Here is a 24,122-nt window from a genome sequence, read left to right as displayed (position 1 = left end):
CTCAGAGCTCTCTCTCTCTCTCTCTCTCTCTCTCTCTCTCTCTACTGGTGTGTCTGTGTGTGTGGATCGGTCTCAGGCAGCAGCTCTCAGATGTGTTGCTCCCTCTACGCTCGCATCGTCTCCCTCCTCTTCCACAAATTCAGGTCCAGGATCCCATTTCTAGGGTTTCTATTTCTATTTCTCTCTCTCGATCTGCAATTTTCCCTAGATTTTCAGCTGGATTTGTTCGTCTTCAATTCGCAAATCATTTCGTGATTTTGGTTTGTATTTATGAGTTTTTTTTTTTTCTTTCCTGTTTTGGGCGTTTTCAGGTGTTCCATTAATTCGATTTTCTCAGCTCTCGGATCAATTCGACACTACGCTTGAGACGATTTTGATTTGCGATTCGCGGTTTCCGGTTCTGGAAATCATTGATTGCGAAAAAGGACCTATCTTTTGGGTTTTTGATTCAGGTATTTCATTCATTTATTTATTACCCTATTTTCTTTCCGTTGATTCATTTATAGAAGCAATTGTTCTGCTGCGTAAATTTGGCTTGTGATTAGGATTCGATTCGTGTTAATTACTTCAGCTGAGATTCAATCTTTGTTTCTTTTATGTTGTATTAAATGCCAAGTGAATTTTTTTTTTTTGGTTTGCCGGCTCGATGGGGCTTTACGATTTTCTATCACATTATACTGATCGAGTGATTGCTTTTGAATCGGTTTTAAATGATTTACATTGGAATATTTACTCGGTTGATTTCCTTTTGTGGGTTTTGAAGATCTGCACTGTACTTGCATTTTATAACATATCATTAATGTATCTAAGTGTTGCTTGCTCATTTTGCTGTTCTCTATCCATAAGTTGAATTTTGCTAAATTACTCATAATTCTTTCTGTTTATGGATTCTACCATTGTTGTGAGCTTTTGGAGTTTTGTGTTGTTTGCATTAATGACACGAGCAGTTACATTTATTGTTAGTTGTTTTTTAAGTAAAGGGGCAGTGTAGGGTCAGTGCGTGTATTACAAGTGGATCAAAAGAGGTGATACAGTTCTACTCATTTGTTTGTTTGTTTCTTCTTCTTTTTGATGCAGGTTGTCAAGCTACTCTTTGCATGGTCTTTGCTTGTTTTGATAGAAATTAGGAGATGAGTCGAACAACAAGTGACAGTGAAGATGGAATGTTTTCTAAGGATCAAATTGAGTCGCCGTTAATGGATGAGAATAACGGAGGAATTGGAAATGGCGGAATTATTCTAAAGAAAGGGCCATGGACAACGGCTGAAGACGCAATTTTGGTGGAGTACGTTAAGAAGCATGGGGAAGGAAACTGGAATGCTGTTCAGAAGCACTCAGGACTGTTCCGCTGTGGCAAAAGTTGCCGGCTGCGATGGGCAAATCACCTAAGGCCGAATCTGAAGAAAGGGGCCTTTACTCCAGAAGAAGAACGTTTGATTGTTGAACTCCATGCAAAGATGGGAAACAAATGGGCGCGAATGGCGGCACATGTAAGTACATAGATAATTTATCCCTGCCAAGCTCTGTTTCCTTTTCTTATACCTCATATTTAATATCACATTCAGACATATAACATGGGAACATGCTCCATACAGAAGTTCATTGGAATGACTCCATGGGTTATATCTTTTTTATTTTCTTAGTATAATCCTTCTGTGTTTGTGTTAAGAAATGAAAAGAAAATAATATTGAAGTTCATCATGATAGAAAACTCCCAATTACTTGTTATGTCTCCTGAGCTTCTAAGGAAAAAAAAAAAAAAAATTCTGACTGCTGCACCTACTTCCACTACCTCAATAAGGCCCTTTGTGCTATTTACCTCATTAAGATCAGATAAGATGGAATCATCTAAGTACCTTCTATGATCAGAAAAATTACATTCCCTCGATCCAAAAGCCTGTAGAACTATCAAACATTGAACGCCCTAGTTTTATTGAGATTCCAAGTGATATAGCTTCTCAGTTGGGTAAATTACACTATTTTACTAATTATTTACGCTCTGGAAGAATGAGAACTTGGTTATGGTAGGATCCAGTATTAACTCATTAAGATCAGATAAGATAGATTCATCTAAGTACCTTCTATGATAAAAAAAATAAATAAATAAATAAAAACATTTCCCTCTATCCAAAAGCCTGTAGAACTCTCAAACATTGAATACCCTAGTTTCATTGAGATTCCAAGTGATATAGCTTCTCAATTGGGTAAATTACACTATTTTACTAATTATTTACGATCTGGAAGAATGAGAACTTGGTTATGGCAGCACCCAGTAGTGTGAGGTGTGGTCATTAGATAGGTTACTGATATGTTTGACATCTGTTACTGATATGTTTGACATCTGTACTAATCTGGGTAGTCTGTAGTTTAAATAAGTACTGGGGTCTAAAGATCTACTATGAGTGCGAAAGTTTTCTCTCCTTCCTATCTCCTACATTCACAATAATGGAAACTATTAATGCTTGATGTAATGGAAAGGTAATGAAATTATGACATAGAAATGATGAGATGATATGATTCCCTTGACAGGTCAAGTATAGTTGCTTTCCATAGTAGTAGATTATGAACAATACTGTGGTAATGCCTGTAAGCTTGAGAACATGACATTATTGGAGTGTGTTTAGGAGATTATATGTACAAAGTAGTTCACTGTTGTGCATAGTTCTTTATGTAGGAGATGATCTTGTCATCTCTCATATATATTGTCATCAAATTTGATAACGATCCTGTGCATAAATGTATTTAATGGGTCCTTGAAACTTCCATTGTTATTTTTCACTAGTGTAAGAATAAAAAGTAAAATTATATGTATCTGTATATATATGTAAACTATCTTGAGCATGATGATAATCTTGATTAACAGTCTCTTTTGCTCTTCTTAGTTACCTGGCCGTACGGATAATGAGATAAAGAACTACTGGAATACCAGAATTAAGAGACGTCAGCGAGCTGGCTTACCACTTTATCCTCCTGAGCTCAGTTTGCAAGCATCGCAGGAGAGTCAACAAGGCCATTCCGGTGGTGCACTTAATGGCACAGACAGAGCACATCATGATTCCCTCCAATCTAACAGTTACGAGATACCTGATGTTGTATTTGACAGTTTGAAAGGGAACAATTGTGTCTTACCTTATGTTCCTGAGCTTCCTGATATATCTGCAAGTGGCATGCTGATGAAAGGCCTTGGTTCTTCTCCATATTGTGGTTTTATGCCACCAACTATGCATCGCCAAAAGCGTCCTCGAGAATCAACGGCGTTATTCCCTACTTCTGGCAGTAGCTTTAGAGATGGTTTTCCCCAGTTCGATCAATATGAAAATGATGCTTGTGATAAAGTTGCTCGACCGTTTGGGTTGCCATTTCTACCTGATCCTGATCCTACCACCAAGAGTCCACTTTCTTTTGGTGTAATTCAGGGTTGCCATTCCCTTTCAAATGGCAATTCTTCGGCTTGCAGACCCACTTATGGGCCTGTGAAGCTGGAGCTCCCTTCACTCCAATATCCAGAAACTGATTTAGGTAGCTGGAGCACTTCTCCTCCTCCACCCTTACTTGAATCATTTGATAATTTTATCCAGTCTCCTCCACCTGTTGGTGCATTTGAGTCAGATTGCGCCTCACCACGTAACAGTGGACTGCTAGATGCTTTACTCTATGAGTCAAAGACTCTTAGTAGTACAAAGAATCATTCAACAGACAAGAGTTCAATTTCATCTAGCGTTACTCCTGGGGAAGTGGCTGATAGTTCCACTCTAAATGTATGCGAGACAGAATGGGAAGAATATGGCGACCCAATATCTCCATTGGGCCATTCTGCTACTTTGCTGTTCAGTGAGTGCACTCCTATCAGTGCCAGTGGAAGTTCATTGGAGGAAGCGCCACCTGCTGAGACCATTACTGGTGAGTATCTGTATCTGAGATCTGCAGTTGAGTGAGGTTGATGATCGCATCGTTGAGAAAACTGTGTATTTTTCTTTACTTGGCAACAGTTTTTCTTTTAGTAGTTGGAACCACCATGCATCACCTGTTATTCCCAATCTTTTAAAATGGTCTCAATTATTCATACCAATTCACAAAGGCTTATTTGTTTCCCTTATGGTAGATATGATAGCATAATCTCCTAGTCAAGTCTAATTTATATGTTTTGATTTGAACTCCTATCATTAGTATGCAGAATGAACTTGTGGTGCATAATTTGCAGGATAAATGATTTGTTGCCAGTTGTTATGGCTTATGTTGTTTTTGATTGTTCTTCCAGGATCCAATGTGAAACCTGAACCAGCTGACCATGCTTGGACACCTGAGAAACAAAAAGAAAGTTCACCTCCATTGGATTACATTCGCCCTGATGCATTACTTGGTTCAGATTGGCTGGAGCCAAGTACTGGGATTAAAGATCAATCAATCATGAATATGAATGATGCTATTGTATCACTTCTGGGTGAGGATTTGGTCACTGAATACAAGCACATGGCTTCTGGAACTTCTACATCAAATCAAGGGTGGGGTCTCGGTTCTTGCCCGTGGAACAACATGCCTGCCGTCTGTCAAATGACGGATCTTCCTTGAGAAATGCTCTGTTTAGTGTATGAAGTTGAAACATTTTGTCCCCTGTTCTCATGTTGTTGATTTTGTTAGCTGTGGGAAGTGAGTCCTGGCTATGTCCTGGTCCGAGAGACGCCAGTTGTGAACTTGCGATTGAGACTTGTGGTCCTGTTTTGTATGATTTGGTCATTGTTGTTTTTTGTTCGTGGTTCACTTGATTTCATGTATGCCTGAACAGAACATGTGATCGGGGTATACGATTGCTTCCTGGCTTTTCTTATTGTAGAATAATTATGCAGTTAGAACATGAAACGTTCTGATACAGTGGAATCACTGTTTGGTGGTATAAATTTGTTGACATTGAAATTGTTTTATGGTCCATTGTCTGTCTTTTTTCTTTTCATCCTTTTTTAGTTGTCACCAGTTTTTATGTGATCATAGCATTTGATGCTCTCATAGATGGTTCTGGACTTACAACATCAGAAGCAACATGCTATTTCCACAATGGCACATTAACTAATTACTAGCTTTAGCTTTACAAAACTGAAATCCTGAACCACGTTTTGAAATCTCTGGACAACCACTGTTATTTCATCTGACTTTAGAATAGATGGATAACTTTTTTGCAAGATTAAAACATAAAAATAACGGATGAGACATCAGCTTCTATAGCTGACAGTACTTGGATTAGTTTTTCATCGTGCTGTGAGGTAGAGAGTTCATACCTTTGAATTTCAATTATTGTTTATGGATCAGGGAAGATTACAGTCGAGGAAGCTAATTATGGTATACTTTAATCGCATGTCACACTAGGAGATAATGAAGTACGTAATCCTCGGACGTTCTTGCAGTAGGCAGCAACCTTCTTGCCATGAACGGACGAAGTTAAGTCGATGTGATCCATTACAATGTTTTTGCAGCCTACTCGATTGTCGCAGTCCAAAGTAATGGCTACATCCCCAGAAACAGATCCCTGAAAGTCACGGAACGTCACGTCGCTCACTTGTACAGCGCTTCCTTGGTCATGCAGGGTTCCAAATCCAGTATAGAGAACATCAGAATACTCCTGGTCTATAATGATAGGGTTCTTGATTGCTTGAATTGTGATATTCTCAAAAATGATGTCCCTAGCATACCCTGATCCGCCCTAGTTTTTACACACACAATAAATAAGTAAAAATAAATCGCTGAAATGAGATACTTTGGTAAGGTGGAATGCAAATAAAATTCACAATACTTATTCTTGTTCTCTCTTACTTTCCATGTCTTGATTCTTGCTCCATTTGTTGTGCCATTGAAGGTGCACTTTCTCACTTGCACATCTTCCACCATGCTATACGAACCATGCTCACCAAGACTTCCGATACTACACATACATGTACAAATAGTCAAAATGAGAGGAAGAAAGAGAGAGAGTACAGTGCTGATTAGGGTTTAAGGTTTACAGTTCATGCTTCGTGGTTCATGGTCGGAGACATGGAAATTAACTTGAGAACTTACCTTATACCATGGCCTGGACCGCACAAAACACCAGTAACGTTGACATGAGATGTACCAGAATTGATTGCAATACAGTCGTCACCTATAAATAGAAATTACCATCACATATGTAATATTACAAAAGAAAAAAGAAAAGAAAAAGGTGATGTAATAATAGTGTTTGGGCTAGGAAATCTGAATCCGGCCAGTTACCAGTGCCTATAGAAGAATCTCGAATGTTGATATTGGTTGATGTAGAGATGTCAATTCCATCAGTGTTTGGACTATCTGCTGGAGCCCTAATAAGGATACCAGAAACTTCGACATCATTGCAGCCGCTGATGCTGATATGGTTCCTCGCACTATCAATATGCGTAATATCACTCAACCGGAGACCATGACAGTCGTTAATATGGAGAGCCTGCGGCAAAATATCACGAATGAATATATATAGTTCAAAATTTGGTTCAAAATGGAACTTATGAGTATTGCCCTAGAGTCCTAGACATGAATAGCACTAATACATTGTCAAGTTAATCTCACTTACAGTTGGTCGTTTGCAATTTGTAGTGCTGCAAGCTCTCCACCAAACCAGACCTTGACCATCAATTTGACCTCCTCCATTGATTATCAGACCTTGAACATTGTCAAACTGAACCCATTTGTCCTTGTCTCTCCAAGCAGTCATATCCTTTTTCGCGACAATGCTCCCATTTAGCTGTGTTATGCAGATTAAAAATGATCAGTACATACGTATGTTTTTAAACCAAAATAATATAACAGCAACTCAACACCTTTCTCGTTTCTATCATTGAGTGGAATTGAAGCCATTCCTAACCTATATAAGAGAAACTCATACAACAACTATAGACCAACTTCTAGTGGGCAAAATAATTAATCAAGTATCTGTATATATGTATACCTGAAAATTTACACTTGCAGCCCTGCAAGGCCCTTGAAACTTCACAGAATTGAGCAAGAAATCTTTGCCCTTTGGTATGATAAGGGTAGGGATGCCTTGAGTGGATCCACAAACATCTCCCCATGCTTTCAGAAAGGCCTTTCAGCAAAATAAATAGACAGAATCTATCAGTAAAAGGAGAAGTACTAAAAACAAAAAATGAATTAATTAGCTCATTAAGCTAGCTGTGTTAATATGTCATACTCATACATACTTGCGTATCATCAACTTCGCCATTCCCAACAGCACCATAATTCATCACATTGAATGTGCTTGTTGCAGGTGATCTCCATGCTTCTTCTGGGAATGCCTGTCAGTAAACAAGGAAATATTGAAGCGAACCAAGATGCAGTAATTATTCGAATTTAACGAAAGTATTAGTATATCACAACAAGATAAGGGAATTGATTTTGCAACATATATATGTACTTGTAAGTCATCATCGGTTTGGCGATTGGGAAGAGCATGATAATACTTGTCGGATGTAGTTGCAACAACAACCCCATATTCTTCTTTGAATGAATTTGATGTTTTATCAGCACCTTGATCACTATAATAACCAATGAATTCGTCATCATCTCTTAAAGTATTTGTTGTGGGAAAACCTGTAAGTCTAGCACATGAACTTGGTGAGGGTGAAGCAACCAGAATGATCATGAACAAAAAGATCATTGCAAGTACTCGACCCTCCATATATATCTACCTAGCTAATAAGTCTAACAATGAAAGAATGAAAGAAAGAAAGAATGAGCATGCGAAAGAGAAGGGCCGAGGGCTGAGAAACTGATTGAGATGAATACGGCATATATATGTATATATATAGTGCATTTTCCTATGCTTTGCAGAAATTAATGGACATCATTAAGATATATGATTAGAGAAAGACAAGATTATGGCTGATTTTGGTGGAAATAATAGCGACGATTCCTTAGCTGATTTTGGTGCAGTTGCCTAAATGTTCTCTGATTGGCCTCTGATTGAGTGATATAATTATTAATTCTGCGATTTCCTTACTCTAGTTTGGTATTGTGGTTTAAAAACTCAATTTTTAAAAACACTCAGTTTTAAATAAAAAAAATGCTATGGACACCAAAATTCTATACCAAGAAACCATCCCAAATGACATGGCATTGACCACATCAGCCCTAAAAATTCAAGCCGCGCGTCATTAATTTCTGTTTTGTTATATGAAAAATATGTATTTAAATCAGTAATTCATTTGTAAGAAAATTAAAAACAGAAGAATAAATATACTATGAAGTTTATCAAATCATTCAATCCAACAAACGGGCAAACTAGCTACTCATCCTTGATAAACCCTAATATATCCAAAACTCATCCTCCATATATTGTAGGGGATTTGTAGCCACCTGTGACATGTGAGTGTGACCTTTTCTACTGTACCACTTAGTAAATTCTTTGTTCTATTGTTGAAAACTCTTATAATTTCTTGAAACAATCCAATAGATTCAAAATTAAACAAGTTGAATTGGCTAAACATATGTTCTTTAGGATGATAAAAATTTCAGCCGTTACAAAATTAATTAAGATTATCACAATACATAACTCACAGTTTTCCTTAATATCCCTTATGATTATGATTGTTTACAGGCTAATTTTATGCAATCTGGTTGCTATATTCATAATCATCTTCATTATTTTTGATTTTCATATGCAATGTTAGGATTCCCGGGATCAAACCCATGGGAAGCCATTAGAGAGAAGGAAATGAAAGCTACAGCTAAGAAACAAACTAAGAAAATAAACTTCAATATTCTTCGATACCATTACAAGCATCCTAGATTGCCTTATATAGTAAGAGAATAAACCCTAAAGACCCATGTAAAAGAGAACCCGGGTCCATTGACCTATTACATTAACAAACTACTATTTTAAGGAGGCCCAAACTAACAAAATGCCCACCTAAACATTTAGAATCATAACATTTCCACCCGCTCAAAGAACAGGCTTGACCTCAAGCCTGAAAATGTCTTCCCAAAACGAGACAACATGTCCAACAAGTGACACAAATCCATCATATATCTATCTGGAGTAGAGGTAACTAGCCAAACGCCTAAAGTCGGCAGAGCTTCAACTCTCTTGATAAGAGCTTGCTGCAGTTGAGGGTAAGTAGAAACTGGTAATGGGGATGGAGATGTAATCAGCTGAGGCTTGACAAACTGTGATTGAGAAGCACTGATATTTGACTGAGTAGCAATGAAGGCTGGCTTTGGTTGAGGGCATATGAAAGCAGACAAAGCTTTAGGTCCTGCACGAGGAGGAGAAAGTGGTTGGATACCATAGTAGTGCCTCTGGAGGTCTAACTTGGAAATCTTTTGAGGTTGACTGACCAATTCTCCTGCATTTCCCAGTTCAATTCCATGGCAGTCCCTTTTCTCATCTAGCATTGCTTCCACTCTCAGAACAACATCAGTAGCTGAACAAGGTAGTCTTGTACTTGTAGATATCTGCTCCTCCATTGATACCACTATGTCATTTGTCTCAGTATGCATAGATTCTTGAATACTATGAGCAATCATCTCTTTCACTTCATTAGAGCCACTCTCACATAATGCAGGGAAACCATTATACTGATGTACATGAGTTAGATTAGAAGAGGCAAAAAGATTCATACCATTTTGAGTGACTCCCTGAATATCACCAATTATGCAGAGAGACTTACCCTTTAGCTTAGATGTCCAAATAGCCTCAATGAATTGGAAAATGACATTTAGAAACAAAAGCTGTTCATTTTCTTCTGATGCCAAATCTGCCTCTTCCCAAGAAATGTTTGCAAATGCAGCCCATATTTCATTGGTCTTTGAAAGGTTGCTGTTGTTACTACACTTTATCTCAACAAGTGTTATGGCGCATGACACAGTTATCTTCCTCATGCTGACAATCATGTCTAAGACACCTGCTCCCTTCAACTCGTCTTGTGCTACAGCCAAGCACCGCAACTGTACTGGTTTGAAAGGCAATAGTAGCATAAACTTTAAAGTTATGGAACAATCAATTTCATAAGCTTTAATAGAACTATGAAGCTGCAAAGTATTAGAGAACTCAGTCATTCTTTCCATGCTTGTATTTGTGACCCTATCCTCCAAATCTCCTTCTAATTTACTCAAGGATGACAAAAGCTGGTATAAATTCTGGTAATCCATTTTGAACCCCAACTTCTGCACTGTGTTAAGTGCATCCAAGGGAGACATAGCATATCCCAAACACTTCTCAACTACCTTCATATGGTTATCATGAAAATTCACAGACAGCTCTTTCTCCATTGTACATTCAAAGAAAGCAATCAGGAACTCAAAGAAAATCCTGTAGAAAGCACATTTGTGATCATCGACTTCGATATCATCAGGAGGCCTGATAATTTGCTCATTAAAAATTGTGATTGATTCCTTCAAATCAAGGTCCTTAACAACCAGAAAAGACTTGCTGCTAAAAACATTCGATTGAAGGCTAGCTTCCAAATCATGCATATCAGAAAAGACTACAGTGCCTCCACTGAAATGACTTGACTGTGAACTTTTCAAATCCTTTTTAACATCATTTTCATTACCATCGTACCCATCACTGTGCTCCTTCTTTGATGAATAAAGTTTAGGGTGGTTCATGATGATGATCTGTGAGGTGAAGTTAGTAGTATTCTTGGTGGTGTCATCTTGGGAGTTGGATGCAACAAAACCATGCTTGAGATCCTTGACAGCAAGATTATTCATATTCAACCCAACATCGCAAGGATGAGTCTCAAGGAGAGTAGTAGCCTTATACCAGTCAAAGTTGGTGTACCTCTCAATCAAGGTCTCATCCTCAGATCCAGAGATGGGAACAAAGTCAATCTTGTGTGGATTGTACCCAGCCTTCTTCGGATAAGAATAGGCGTCCTTCACAACTTCATCATTTCGCACATCTTCTGACTTTGGCATTTCATCAAATAGATGGAGTGTCTGACTCTCTCTCCCCTTTACACACGACTTTGGTCCTTGATTCTCTTGATGAACGCCAATACCCTTAAGCTCACTGAGCTCATAATCATCTCCATTATTCACCATAATCCTCTTATCAAAAATTCCTTCCTCAACATTTTCTAGATTCTCATTTTCATTCAATTTCGCAAAAAGCATAGAATCCACACTATCACAATCAATACTCACAAAATTGAAATCAGAATTGCTAGTGCCAGTATCACTTACTGAACAAGAGGATGCAGGGGTATTGTTCGACTGAGCCCAAACGGTGCTGCTAATCCAGTGAGCTAACACAGTGTTTTCGAGTGTACTAGGCACAACTGAGCTCTTGAATGGGGGCTTGTTGCACCTTTGGTACTTGCCGGTCTCTCGAGGCACAATAGTTCCTGGCCTGAATAGGCGACGCTTCTTCACTCCTCCAATGGCTGCAGTCGACTTGAGAGTGACCCGCTTGTTGCGAGACGTTGAGAGACTGGGCATCAAGAGATTGACAGATTGAGCGCCGTCCAGTAGAGGTGACAGCTTTGAGGTGGGTTGTGGTAGCTGTGGAGAGCTGATTTTGGGCGCTGAGCTCTGGAATTTGGGCTTGTGAGTAGGCGAAAAACCTTCGAACAATTGTAGTCTCTCTATGCATTTAGATATGCAGGTATCAAACGATTTACTCATAGATTCTATGAACTCAGAAAGCTTTGCATCTGGGTAATTGAGAGAGGGTCGTCCAGAATCAACGATTGAGACCTCTGATTCACTGACCCCGCCAAGTTGCAGTGGAAGTGAACAAAGCTGAGAACCAGGTGCAATTGGAGGTGGTGGCTCATAAGTAGTATTTGGAGGAATAGTATGAGTTGGTTGCAAGTGAGGACAAGGGTAGTCTTGTGTGTGAGCCTGAGAAACACAAGGGAATCGGAGAGGAAGCCAGTGGCCATTGATTAGGGTTGCAGAATGGTTGTTCTGCGGTGGTGGGTATGAGTTTGGCTGTGTGAGCTGCGGAGGTGGGTAGTTTGGTTGTGAGAAATTCTGAGGTGGTGGGTAAGGGTTTGGCTGCGTGAAATGCAGCGGTGGTAGGTAAGGGCTTGGTGGTGTGAAATGGTGCAGTGGTGGGTAACAGTTTGGCTGCGTGAAATGCAGCGGTGGTGTGTAATTGGTCACAGGATAATAAGAGGCTTCGACCAAAGAGTGATCGTAGCAATTTCCAGCAACCCCTCCGCCATATCCCGCCGGAATCAAGCCCAGATGTGGGCTCTGATACCACTTGATAGGATTCCCGGGATCAAACCCATGGGAAGCCATTAGAGAGAAGGAAATGAAAGCTACAGCTAAGAAACAAACTACGAAAATAAACTTCAATATTCTTCGATACCATTACAAGCATCCTAGATTGCCTTATATAGTAAGAGAATAAACCCTAAAGACCCATATAAGAGAGAACCCGGGTCCATTGACCTATTACATTAACAAACTACTATTTTAAGGAGGCCCAAACTAACAAAATGCCCACCTAAACATTTAGAATCATAACATGCAACATCTTCTATTTCTTCAAATCCTATATGAGTATTCTTCTCTTGGGTTCTAGATCTAGTGTGCATGAGATGAGGATGATGATGATTGGTATTGGTTGAAGATCGATTTTTTTTTTGGTTGCAAGAAGATTATTTTTTAGGATTGTAGGAAAACATTATTTTTCTTATTTTAATTATTAATTACATACAAGTTGGAAACTATAAAATGAAAAATGATTGATAATCCGTCAATCAGCAACCTCTGACAATCCGTCATATTCTGACGTGATAAAGAGCGAGGGATCGGTCGAAAAACCAAGGGACACCATGAAGAACATGGCGACACTCATCAGCTCTGGAAAACTAGAGGAAGTAATGATCGTCATTCGATCGTCTCTGGAGGCGATTTTGGTAATCTTAGACTGCGGTCAAAGTGTTGATGACCATCTAAGGTTCCGGCAACCTTCTCTTCAGAGACAGCATGCAACTGACTACAAAACGACAGCGAGGGACGTGCTGCAACTCCGGAAGTGGAATCGCCATCATGGATAGCGAGGGTTGCAACGAACCGAGAGGAAACCTCGTTAGATATCAGGAGATGAGAGAGTGGAGATGGGGGTGCTAAGCGACGAGGAGATTGAAAACCGAAGAGAGGAGAAAGAAACCCTAGCCGCTCTCTAATACTTTTCTGAATAGTTAAAGTTTTTGAATTTCACGATAGAGAGTCAAAATAGGACAACTCGTCGATCAACTTTTTAAATTTCACTCCCTTTTTACGGGAGAAAAAAAAAATGGAGAGATGGGAGTGATTGAGGGTTAATAACTGCTATTGTAATAACTCAATTTATTTGTACATTTTTAATCAAAAAAAATTATTTATATACTTTATATTTTTTAAATTAGTGACTACATAAAAGTTTGAAAAGCAAATTAGCAAGCGCTATGCTATATGTAATTACGTATGGAGTATAGCAGTAGTGATTATTTTACTAAAAACAATAAAAAAGATGGTCATTTTTTTGAATGTTCCTGTTTCAGAGTGCTCGATGTCTATATTCTTCAAATGCTCCTGTTTCAGATTGCCTTGCTCTTAAAGACGGTCTTTTAGCTGCCAAGAGATTCTACCACAAGAATCTGCTAGTTTAAGGGGACTCGTTGTTGGTGATCAATTGTCTTCGGGATCCCGCCAATGCTTCCTGGAAGATCAAGCCAATTCTTCATGATATCTTGCATCTTACTCATTGGTTTGATAATATCTCCTCACGGGTTCACCCATATCTTTCGTGAAGCAAATTTCATGGCGGATGATGCTTTTCAGTGCTCGAAGATTTGGGTTGGTAGTTACCTGCTCAAGCTTTGAGTAGATTTCAGTTAGATTCTTTTTAAAATTGGTTGTCTTAGAGTTTTTCCTTGTAATTTTTTTTTTTCTACTAAAAAAAAAGAAAAAGAAAAAAAAGAATGAAACCTAGGATTCGAAGGCGACCGAGTATACCGTTTGCACTCCGCTTTAAACCCCCCAACAGATGAAACCAAAATCGAATCTACCATCCCTTGCTAGAGTGAAATTAGAAGAAACAAACGCTGAGAGCACCGCCGGGCTCCGATGATTAGATCTGCTCTAATTCTATCGATGCTTTAGATAAAATAATCTTGGAGAGTCTGCTGCTTTACGAGTTGGGTAGTTTTCTGAAATTGTGGGTCTTGATTCTGGTAGCCAGCTGTCGGCAATTCGTTTCCGTATGTCTTGTTCACATTGCCATGAGGTCGGCGGGTCCTCACCACCCGCAGTTGAGTATGTTTCGAAATCCGAACTGGGGGAGGAACAAGCAGAGTGGAACGACCAAGACAGAAGCTTATATTTGTGCGTGGCCGACTACTATGGCCGCAGATGCAAGGTGCGGTATTCTGTTTATCGTATCAATTTGAAAGCCCTCTTGTTTAGTAAGGATTTAAAATTAGGAACTGCTTTCGCAATTTCGAATAATGATAATTTGGGGGCTTGTGCTGGTTTTGGTATGGGATTTTCTACGTTATTGCTGGCTGGGGGATTTGGAGCCAAGTACTGCAAAGAATTGGTTGTAGCAGAGCCGTGTAGAGATATTTGGGACATCCAGACTAGAGCTAGAAATAACATTTTTCAAGCAAATTTGGCCCCTTTCTTAGACGGGAAAGTGAGGCCGCTTATTTGGAACGTTGATGGAAATTTGTTCGCTCTCGCTCGTAACCCGCCTCCTCCAATTTGCGCCGGTTCCAAAGGTGAATGGACAAACTGTTTTGAAATGTGTCAGTCTGCTGACAGTCAGTGGGTTCGTTTGCCGGACCCTCCTTCTTATGCATACCCTATTGGTGCTGGTGCTGGTGTTGATGGGTCTTGGGGTGGCGGTGCTGGTGATGAGGAGATGGGTGTTGTTGATGAGTCTGTCAGAAGGCTCATTTACTATTCAAGATTCTCTTTTGCAATTTTGGGTAGTCAACTTTTTGTGTCTAATCCAGAGCATCCTGAATATTCATACAAGTGCAACCTTTCCAGAGTTAATGAAAACTGGCCAGTTGAGTGGAAAGTTTCACGTTTCCGATTTGAGGGTGCAACTCTAGGGGTTCAGACAGCACAAGGGTTTGTAGTCTTTTCCCATGATGTCATTCCACCTGATTCACGTGAGATCAAAGTACACCTGTTGATAAACGGCTCTGATGAACCGATGATGCCTTCTCAATCGCTAATGTTGCCACCACAAGATCTTGATGTTGTTCAGGATTCTCAATTTGTTGACCTAGGAGGTCAGAAAGTCTGCTTTCTCTATTCTAAAACCAAAACATCAAAGTTGCTTGTAACCGCCATCACATTTAGCTTCCGACTCGAAGAGGGAAACAAATTCAGAGCCAAATTTTATCCTACCCGCAACTGGGAATTCCAAGATAAGGCTGAGTCGGAGGCCCTTCTTTGGAATATGGAACAGATGGTTGGTGCTGTTGTTGGTGAGTTTTTAATCCTCTTCACGTTTCCAAAGCTTTTATGTTTCTGTATTTATTTTGTTGAGACCCCCTGTGATTTTTCTCCTCCCCCTTCCATTTTTTTATGGAACATCTGATGACGTTGTTGTTAATCAAATTATGCAACAGGGTAAGTTTATGAAGTGAAGGGGAAAAGAAGGCTCGCAAGAGGGCTCAGCAGTTGTGGTCCATTTAGCTGTTTATTATCTGGGTTTATCAGGATAGTACTTATATGGTGGTGCACATTATAATCTTCAAGTGCTCCCAACATTTCTGGTTTTATCATGATATATAGTTGTTCAGAAATCAGATGTACTGTCTTGTTTAATTCTGCACAGTATAATGTTCTATTAAGTTTAAATATGATACATTTGTAGTGCCTTTTACATGAAAGACTATTTTTGAAATGTTTTATTAGTCACTAGCAATAAGGGCGCGTATTTTTGGTTTAAAAATATGCAATGGTCTTTCTTATGCTAAATTTAGCGCGCATGTCGACTTGGAAGCTATTTCGAAATTAGTTGTAGAACAATTGCTTTGCTGAAATGTGCTGAAATGAATCCATTCATAACTGAACTTGGTCAGTTCTCAGCACCCAGGCGACTTCTGTGTTGTTGTAACACACACTACTCGCCTTTATGTAAACAGGTTGTTTGGTTCATCCGTCACATGGGTGGGTAGTCTTATAGAGCTGTTTATCTTCATGTACGATAGCACAGATTTGTAAAGGCCAGTGTACGTGACATTGATGTTGTCAGGCTGCTAGGTGCGAGTATCCCAACCATAATAGGAACATTACTAGGTATGTGCCGAGTAGTTTCAATTATGCGAACAGGCTCCATGATGTCAGTAGGAGTACGACAGTGTTCTGTCCAAATGTTAACCATAGATCCCGAAACAACCTGCCAGTAATTATTCTTTGTAACAAGTCTACCATATATGCAAATAATAGTCACCAAGTTTGGGAACAATGACGGTGTCCCTTACACCTCAACTAAGAATAGAATCTCTCAAGTCTGAACTTATACTCGTCACAGCCTTCATTTAAAAGCAAGAGCTTCAGTCACTAAAGGAAAGACTAAGCGAACAATGCAAGCAACCAGCGGCGAACTGTCGAGATTGAGTTTTAATAATCTTAAATCCTAAATTAGCTAGGAGATAAAAACAAGTTCTAGTTTTCACAGAAATACTACTCCTTGTGCACTCCAATAGTTATTCTACTGCAAGGTCCTCCTCTTGTGAGTTACAACTGATCTTCACTTGGGAGATTTCCCTGATACAAATAAAAAAAATATCATGATTAAAATCCTTTTGCAGTTCATGCCCACCAAAAGAAAAGAAAATGAAAAGGAAAAAAAAAAAGGAAAGGAGAAAGTACAGAAGACCCAACATGCATTCAGCCCACTTAAATTTTCAATTTCAAAACTCACAGCTGTTTAAATATCAAATAGTTCCCTATTGACAAAGGAGATCCAAACGATAAAGCTACAAGTGAATCACTGACTTGCTCCAAAGTACAAACTGAATGGACAACGAAATATGCAAATTGCAGCCATGAAACTTAATTACTATTGCAATTAAGGCCAAGTCGCGATCCAATTATATTTTTAACGTATGGTTTTGACCAGACAAAAAAATATCGATTATCACCATATCAAGTTGTTAGCTCCTAGGAGAACCAAAAAAAATACTTTAGCTGTAAGATATAGAATCCTTCGGATTAAGAAAATAAAAATGATTTGCTTAATCCTTGACAACACTAAAGATAGGTTAATGATTAGTGAAGTTTAAGTAAAAAATAAATGAAATAAAACTACAGCAAGATGCTCGTAAGATTACGCCGGTCTAATAAACTCTCCAAGAACTAGACATAGCCTTAACAACATATCAGCTTTCCCATCAGTTGTTTTCAAATAAACCATCTGTTTAAGGCACCCAACTGGATAATGACCCGAACTTATTTTTCTCAAGAAAATAAACAATCACACACACACACACACACATACCAAAAGAAAACAAAAAAAAAAAAATAGCTTATGTTGCCGACATGGACAATGACCGAACTTCTTTACAAGCAAAAGAAAGAAGCAAGTCATATGTACATAATTTTTCTACATTCCCAATACCACAACAGAAAGTATAATTTAGTCCTTGCACTTCTCTATATATGTAGAGGCAGGAAATGAGACCTTGTATATGAATACATAAATTTCAGCAGAGAAGTAGCAAGAGCAGATGTACAGAGACCAGGAAATCACAAAGAATCATGTATCATGTTTGGGCGCCACTAACAAAAAGAACCTTCAGTTAGGTCCACAGGAATATTCCAAAACCATCAGAGCTATAGAATTCACTCACTCAGGGAAAACAAGTTAAGAATTCAGGTTTTGAAGCATATATAATAAAAGTAAACCACCAAGCTCAAATTTCACTCACACGGGGAAAACAAGTTTAGAAATTCAGGTTCTATGATTTGGAATTTCAGGGACCAGGGCCAAGTTTGATATCAAACATATATAAATCCCAAAGTATGATATGACAGTAGCACAACACTGAAGATGACCGGTACTACTTATATGATGTCCTATCATGCAAATGTACTGTCAAGTATCGTAAATCTGTATGAAAGTAGGAATTATAGATACTAAGAAAAGAAAAGGAGCACAAATAGTAAATAAATAAAATGAATGATGTTGAACATCCTGTAATTTTTGTATTTTTTTGTATTGTGGAGATAGTTTTTAGACCCTAAAAGCAACAGCAAGACACTTCATCGTGTGCTTATATATACTGACTGAAAGAGACCATTTATGTAATTTAACTATCCGAGTCTGAGGGCAAAAAGAAGGCATCGTTTATGGAATTGGTTCATACCATCCTCATTGTGACATTTATCCTCCTTCTACACTCTGAAATTCAGCTGGAAGGACTTGTGGATTTTCCCTGTTGCAAATAAATAATAGATCTCATTACATCTCCTTTGCAATTCTTGCCCACCAACAGAAAAGAAAATAAAACCAAAAAAAGGACAGGAACAAATAGAGAAAACTATTTGGCTAGTTTCCAATTTGCTAATACACTCTCCAAGGTTCTAGACATGGCCTTAGCAGCATATCAGCTTTTCATCACTTAATTTTAAAAAAATTATTACTCCTCCATTGCAAACTCCATATATCTAACTATCTATACCAAGTGTGGTCATGTATTGTAAAGGCACTACATATGCAGGTTTAAAGACGCGAAACTTGAGACACAATCCAGCTAATAAAACCATCAAACGCAAGCAAAAGAGATAGTAACCAAGAAACTGTAAGCAGCAAATTAAAAGGAAGAGTGGTAGGATGATTACAGCATGAAGGCACCAAGCATTTGTCCAGCTCTAGAAGGCACATCCACATCATCATCATTGTCCTCATCATATATGAGCATTGGGGTGCGAGGCAGGAATTTGACTTTCAAGGACGAAGTGGCATTGTCTCTGACTTTGAACGTGAATGCTACGGGTTCAACACACCTGATTATCTTCTTGTTGGCATAATGGCGGAGTTCAGACAAAAGAAGGCAGACAGTATTATCTCCCAGGTGTACCAGCTGATAATTGGCTAATGGAAGCTGCCCAAGATGATCGTCCTTGTAATTCATCAAGTATGAAGGCAGCTGGACACGGCTGTAGTCTTGTTTGATGATACTAAAGTCATATGGAATCAGATGCACCGAAATGTGATGACCAGCAGAGAGTTGGAATGTGAAAAGCACAAATTGTTTACCATCATTCACAACTAAACTTGTGCCCTTAAAAGAGAATCGGTCGAAGTCGAAGCCTGGCTCGTGCAGTAGTTGTCTCCAGCTTTGGTCTGGATCAGTTGTGTCAAACCGGAAGCTTGACCTACCATCAGAAACCAATATATTTGTGCCTGCCACTGCATAGTATATATCGTTCTTCCAATCCGGGTGTGATTCTGTAAACGGATAACACGAAAAAGTTCCGTGTGGAGGTTTCGGCAGTTCATGCCAATTATCGCCGTCAAACATTTCAAAAGAGCGAAATGATTTACCTAGGGCATAAAGCTTGGTGTCCACCTCCACCAGCAGGGGCTGAATGCTCCCTTTTAACATCTTCTTCGGCGGCTCTACCATCATGTCATTGCCATTGCCATTGCCATTTCCATTTCCAGTCTCAAAACAATAAAACTTTCGGACCTCGTGATGTCGGAGACGCCCAAAAACGGGTTGTCCATCTATGGGACAATGCATATACATCGGCTTTGCGCCACCGCCCAACAGGATTTTGGAGCCCCAGACGCCGCAACCCATATAACGGGGCATATCATCGCCATCGCCCGAAATTTTAGTGAACAACTGTAATTTCCGTGGAGAAGGAGCAGCAAGCAGTTGGCGCAAGCTCACAGATAGAATCGTGTACGACACCTTATTGCCCTCTTCGTACTCACCGAAGCAGAGGTATAGAGACCGCCGATCGTCCGCCGGAATAAAGCCTTTCTCTTTCTTTCCCCGGCGCTTACCTGCTGCTAAGACTGCTTGCGTAGGGCGCTGCTTTTCTTCTTCCACATTCTGGCCACCCTTGGTGTTGCTCTTTGATAGGAATTTAGATCTAAACGACATATCTGCGCCCCTTCACTTTTATCAAACATTTAGGTCTGGGCATCTAACCCAAATGATCACCTGGTCAGCTACTGTCACCCAGCGTCTGATTTGCTCCATCTTTATTCAAAAACTGAGATGTTTTAGCTGATTTGGATTAAAATTTATCGTTTTTGTATTTAATTAATTATTTAATTTTTATTTCGATGGCACCCCATACATGCAAGATGCGGTTCCAATCTCAAACTACATTGCTCAGATCCAAAATCATAAAACTAGATAATCTCTTTCTCATCTTTAATTACCCACTATACTCTCTAAAACTCTACCATTATTTCGTTGAAAAATCTGTAATTTTTCATCACCTTTCTAACCAAAAGCTCAATTCTTTGTGTTGACGCTCTTGTTATTTCCCCCGTATCAAAAATTGCTCTATTTGGATTTTGGGCAAAAGGGAATGCTTTAATTTTGGTGTTTTAGTGGCAATCAAATATTAACCGATGGGAACTGGGTTCTAGAAACCGGTTTCGAGAAGAAAACAAGAGACGACTTGTGTATCTGTAATCATTTATAAATTCTATAAAACTATCAAAATACTTGTCGTGTAGATTTTAAATAAACTTAACGTTGTCACTAAATCGTCTTGAAATGACAAAACCTAAAGAGAGATGAACAAATGAAAATCATCTTTTGCAAATAGTCCACTTCAATCGTGGCAATCCAACATCGACGTGATGATGTCAGACGTGTGTTGAATCTAATATAATTTATGGACCTTCAGGGTTGCTTAGTGTGTAGTTGTAACAATATAGTTTTAGTTTTGTTTGAATCTTTAGCAACCTAGATTTGGGAACATCAGTTTGCAACGAGCAGCAGTCGTCAAAGGTGGTTAGTGGTAGCAGTGCAACAGTCCTGTTGCGCTGGCTGTTGAGATTTGGATGAGACTGAGCTCTGTTTGGAGCTAAATTTAGTTTGGTCCCTCTTTTTTTAAATCCGTATTTGTAGTCTCTCATCTCTCAAGCTTTGAGGGTCCACTTTTCAGATTTGAAACCTGCAAGATATACACAACAGACGTTTCAATTTCTTATGGCAGAAAGCCAGAAACTGCCTAATGTACCAAACTCACTTCTTGTTCCAAGTGAGCCAACATATTGTTACACCTTCTCGGTCCCTTTGAAAGCTTGAGATCGAGAGAGAGTTGCCTCATTATACCCTTTATGTTATATTTCTCATAGTGAAGCAAAAAATGGTGGAGAAGTAGATTATGATCACAATTAACGTAACAATTCGCAGCTTTATACTACAATGTAACCAAGACATCAGAAATTTGCAGCTCTAGGAACCCAAAAGGATGAATTCTTCTTGATTTTTCTTGATGAATTATGTTTGAAGAACTATGTTTCTTCTGATATCAGTTTTCCAAGCCTATGCTTTCAAAAGACTTGTTTATCACACTAGTGGGTTGAGTTCCTGCCGTACATTATACAAATTGTGCTTTTGTTTTTTCTGGTCCACGTATCTGAGCTAGGTAAGCTAAGAGTAATAATTCTCAAATAACTTAAACTCATACAAAATTTACAATCACCTGAGAATTGAAGAATGACTACAAGACTACTTGAAAGAATTAAAGAATCTGACTGTGTCATTTAGGGCATGGATAAAGTCATCAACATCCTCTCTAGTGTTGTAGAAGTAGAGACTCGCACGTGCACTTGAACCGACTCCTAAATGTCGATGAAGGGGTTGGGCGCAATGGTGACCTGATCTGATTGCCACTCCATGCTGCAGTTAAACTTAAATCAGTTACATATAGCTAGTTTTTGAGATAATACATAAATTAGAAATTGTCAAAAATAAGTTGGAAATGAAGGAACAAAGCCTATACTAGTTTTGCTTCATCTTGCATAAAGATACCTCTTGGTCAAGAAGAGTTGCCAAATCTGTAGGGTGTATATTCTCAACATTGAAAGAACAAAGAGCAGCGCGGTGGTTATTTTCTGAAGGCACTGGACCATAAATGCGAATGTTGGGTATTGTACAAAGACTATCATACAAATATTTGGCCAGCTCTCTCTGCAAAAATAAATAAATATGACAATTAATAATGAAGTTTCAATACAAAGTGGTTAAATAAAGACAATATTTTCTATGCAAAGTCTCTGAATGCATAATGTTACCAGCTTAATCAAATCCAAAATTCATCGCTTCCTAAAAATAATTGTAATAGTTAACCAACATGTTAATTCTCCCAGTCTACACAACCCCCAATTAATATGATACATGAAATACAGGATTTCATTGGATAATCAGTACTTAACACAGAATGAATGCAAACAATGCTCCCTACAGCATAAAAGAACCCAAATTCTTTCATTTATATAAACATATCAATAACAACACATCTTCTCCAAAGAAAATCATTAACACTACATGAAAATGAAACGAAAAGGAAAACTGCAGTTATCATATACTAGAAAATTAAAAACGGCTGTGGTACATTATATTAAATTCACATTGCTATACATCAAAGTCAAGTCTTATGATAACAATTAAAAAGTTTCATATGTAAAGTTGGGAATCCAGGCCCTGCTTGGGTAACATACTTTTTCTGACATATTTAATTTCCGCAAAGAAACCAACAAAAACAAGAAAAAGACAATTGTTCAGATATCTATAAGCGTAGGGTAGGGCTGGGCAAATGTAGAGTTAAACCAACCAAACCAACCTTACAAAGTTACATACTTGCAAAAACCAAAGCAATTGACCATCAGGTTGTGCTTGCGGTTTTGGCTTTCTACTAATTGACTCCAAACTCATTCCCTACCGCTTTCAAATTCAATTTTGGTACTATCTCCATTTTCAAAGCACAACCACCATGCCACATGGTATACTTCCCGTATTTGAGCACGGTCTTGGTATATTGGATGAATATTCACAGCTATTTACTTAAATTAAAGTTAGCCTAGTCAAACCACACCAAAGAAATTGATCAAATGCATTTAAATCCCATGTAACGGACAAGGCATATATTAATTATATAAAAAAGATTAACAGGCAGATAAGTCAATACCTCATACTCGTGTATCTTTTGCATACCAATTCCAGACAAATAATCAATAGCTGCTCCCAGCCCAATTGCTTCCCCAATTGCTGGTGTTCCAGCCTCGAATCTAGTAGAGTTTATGCGTGGTAATTACAAACAACATCAGAAGCTAGCCATATGTATAATTTAGATTTATATGTATAAAAATATAAGAAACATACAATTGCTGATAACAAATTATCAAAAATATACTAAACACAGTTACATATACCAAAATCCCTACAATCAAAGAAAGTAATAAAATTAATATAACAGCATAAGCATTTTGAAGATCTCCAATCCAACTAAAGCCGATAAAAGATCACCAGTATTGAACTCTCTCTCTCATGAAAGATTCAGCTTCATAAAATCTCTCCCCAAAACCACGAATTAGCACATAAAGCTGGAGGCTACCATCTCTGGTCAGCCACCCTAAAACCTTAGGACAAAGACGGCAGAATTTGACAATGAACGAGCAAATTATCCACAGTTTCAACCGCACTCGTGCACAATCCAGATCAATGGGGAATACAGAACATAAGGTCATATCTTCTGAACCATATCAAAAGTGTTCAATTTTCCATGAGCAATTAACCAGGCTAACACCTGAACCGGGGTGGATCCAAATTACATGACTAGGAGATTGCCTAAACTAAGAAAAGAGAAGAATTGTCCATCAACGGCTTAGAAAATTAACAACTCCAAAAACAGAATACCCTAGTCTCCTAAGATGGATTTGTCTAAACATGGCAGTGTGGATGTTAGCTACTGTAATTCTAAATCATTAAGATTCTTGGAACCTAAGGTTCCAGCTCAAAGGATATATAGAGGAATCAAATGATGTTCTAGAAACAGCAAAATTATTGGAGTTTAACAATCCGTATAGAGAAGGAAGCACCATTCCCTCACCCTTTCCTCAATATTCAAACCCAGACCCAGGAAGAGAAGGTTTAACATGATACTTCTTCACAAAGATCTCTCTT

At 38.6% G+C, this 24,122-nt stretch overlaps 5 protein-coding genes across 5 annotated transcripts in view; 2 read left to right on the top strand and 3 right to left on the bottom strand.

Annotated features, from left to right (window-relative positions):
• LOC101300757 (transcription factor GAMYB-like) overlaps window positions 1–4,802 on the top strand; it is a 13,336-nt gene extending 8,534 nt beyond the window's left edge. The window contains exons 2-6 of the mRNA XM_004306419.1: window positions 6–143; window positions 312–452; window positions 1,078–1,490; window positions 2,883–3,900; window positions 4,259–4,802. Of these exons, the coding sequence (XP_004306467.1) occupies window positions 1,131–1,490; window positions 2,883–3,900; window positions 4,259–4,569 (1,689 nt within the window). The 5' untranslated portion in view covers window positions 6–143; window positions 312–452; window positions 1,078–1,130 and the 3' untranslated portion in view covers window positions 4,570–4,802. The remainder of the gene's footprint in view (window positions 1–5; window positions 144–311; window positions 453–1,077; window positions 1,491–2,882; window positions 3,901–4,258) is intronic.
• Window positions 4,803–5,338: 536 nt separating this feature from the next.
• Window positions 5,339–7,678, bottom strand: LOC101303072 (probable polygalacturonase At3g15720-like). The gene is made up of 8 exons (XM_004308145.1): window positions 7,415–7,678; window positions 7,200–7,295; window positions 6,947–7,084; window positions 6,572–6,742; window positions 6,238–6,445; window positions 6,046–6,127; window positions 5,803–5,911; window positions 5,339–5,692 (listed from the first exon to the last, which is right to left on the bottom strand). The coding sequence occupies exons 1-8, from the start codon at window positions 7,676–7,678 to the stop codon at window positions 5,339–5,341; spliced, it is 1,422 nt and encodes a 473-aa protein (XP_004308193.1).
• Window positions 7,679–13,986: 6,308 nt separating this feature from the next.
• On the top strand, window positions 13,987–15,857 carry LOC101300478. The gene is made up of 2 exons (XM_004306418.1): window positions 13,987–15,440; window positions 15,585–15,857. Exons 1-2 carry the CDS (start codon window positions 14,204–14,206, stop codon window positions 15,587–15,589), a joined length of 1,242 nt encoding a protein of 413 aa, XP_004306466.1. The 5' UTR covers window positions 13,987–14,203; the 3' UTR covers window positions 15,590–15,857.
• A 2,489-nt stretch (window positions 15,858–18,346) lies between these two features.
• On the bottom strand, window positions 18,347–20,078 carry LOC101302789. Its single transcript, XM_004308144.1, has 2 exons — window positions 18,805–20,078; window positions 18,347–18,398 (listed from the first exon to the last, which is right to left on the bottom strand). The coding sequence occupies exons 1-2, from the start codon at window positions 20,076–20,078 to the stop codon at window positions 18,347–18,349; spliced, it is 1,326 nt and encodes a 441-aa protein (XP_004308192.1).
• Window positions 20,079–21,435: 1,357 nt separating this feature from the next.
• LOC101300179 (cysteine desulfurase 2, chloroplastic-like) overlaps window positions 21,436–24,122 on the bottom strand; it is a 5,893-nt gene continuing 3,206 nt past the window's right edge. Inside the window, exons 8-10 of the mRNA XM_004306417.1 lie at window positions 23,128–23,227; window positions 21,972–22,130; window positions 21,436–21,839 (exon numbers count right to left, since the gene is read on the bottom strand). Coding sequence (XP_004306465.1) covers window positions 21,669–21,839; window positions 21,972–22,130; window positions 23,128–23,227 — 430 coding nt within the window. The 3' untranslated portion in view covers window positions 21,436–21,668. The remainder of the gene's footprint in view (window positions 21,840–21,971; window positions 22,131–23,127; window positions 23,228–24,122) is intronic.

Source organism: Fragaria vesca, linkage group LG7 (assembly GCF_000184155.1).
Source record: "Fragaria vesca subsp. vesca linkage group LG7, FraVesHawaii_1.0, whole genome shotgun sequence".
In the NCBI taxonomy this organism is placed as follows: domain Eukaryota; kingdom Viridiplantae; phylum Streptophyta; class Magnoliopsida; order Rosales; family Rosaceae; genus Fragaria; species Fragaria vesca.
This window is presented reverse-complemented; position numbering and strand designations above follow the sequence as displayed.

What these genes read in the sequence shown, in the direction of transcription:
- LOC101302789 (XM_004308144.1), bottom strand. Translation starts at nt 20,078, where the DNA reads ATGTCGTTTAGATCTAAATTCCTATCAAAGAGCAACACCAAGGGTGGC. An exon ending in ATGCTTGGTGCCTTCATGCT is followed by an intron (nt 18,399 to 18,804) that starts GTAATCATCCTA and finishes TATTTGCAACAG; the next exon opens with GGAAAATCCACAAGTCCTTC.
- LOC101303072 (XM_004308145.1), bottom strand. Translation starts at nt 7,678, where the DNA reads ATGGAGGGTCGAGTACTTGCAATGATCTTTTTGTTCATGATCATTCTG. An exon ending in CAAATTGCAAACGACCAACT is followed by an intron (nt 6,446 to 6,571) that starts GTAAGTGAGATT and finishes ATTTTGCCGCAG; the next exon opens with GCTCTCCATATTAACGACTG. An exon ending in GGTCCAGGCCATGGTATAAG is followed by an intron (nt 5,912 to 6,045) that starts GTAAGTTCTCAA and finishes ATGTATGTGTAG; the next exon opens with TATCGGAAGTCTTGGTGAGC.
- LOC101300478 (XM_004306418.1), top strand. Translation starts at nt 14,204, where the DNA reads ATGTCTTGTTCACATTGCCATGAGGTCGGCGGGTCCTCACCACCCGCA.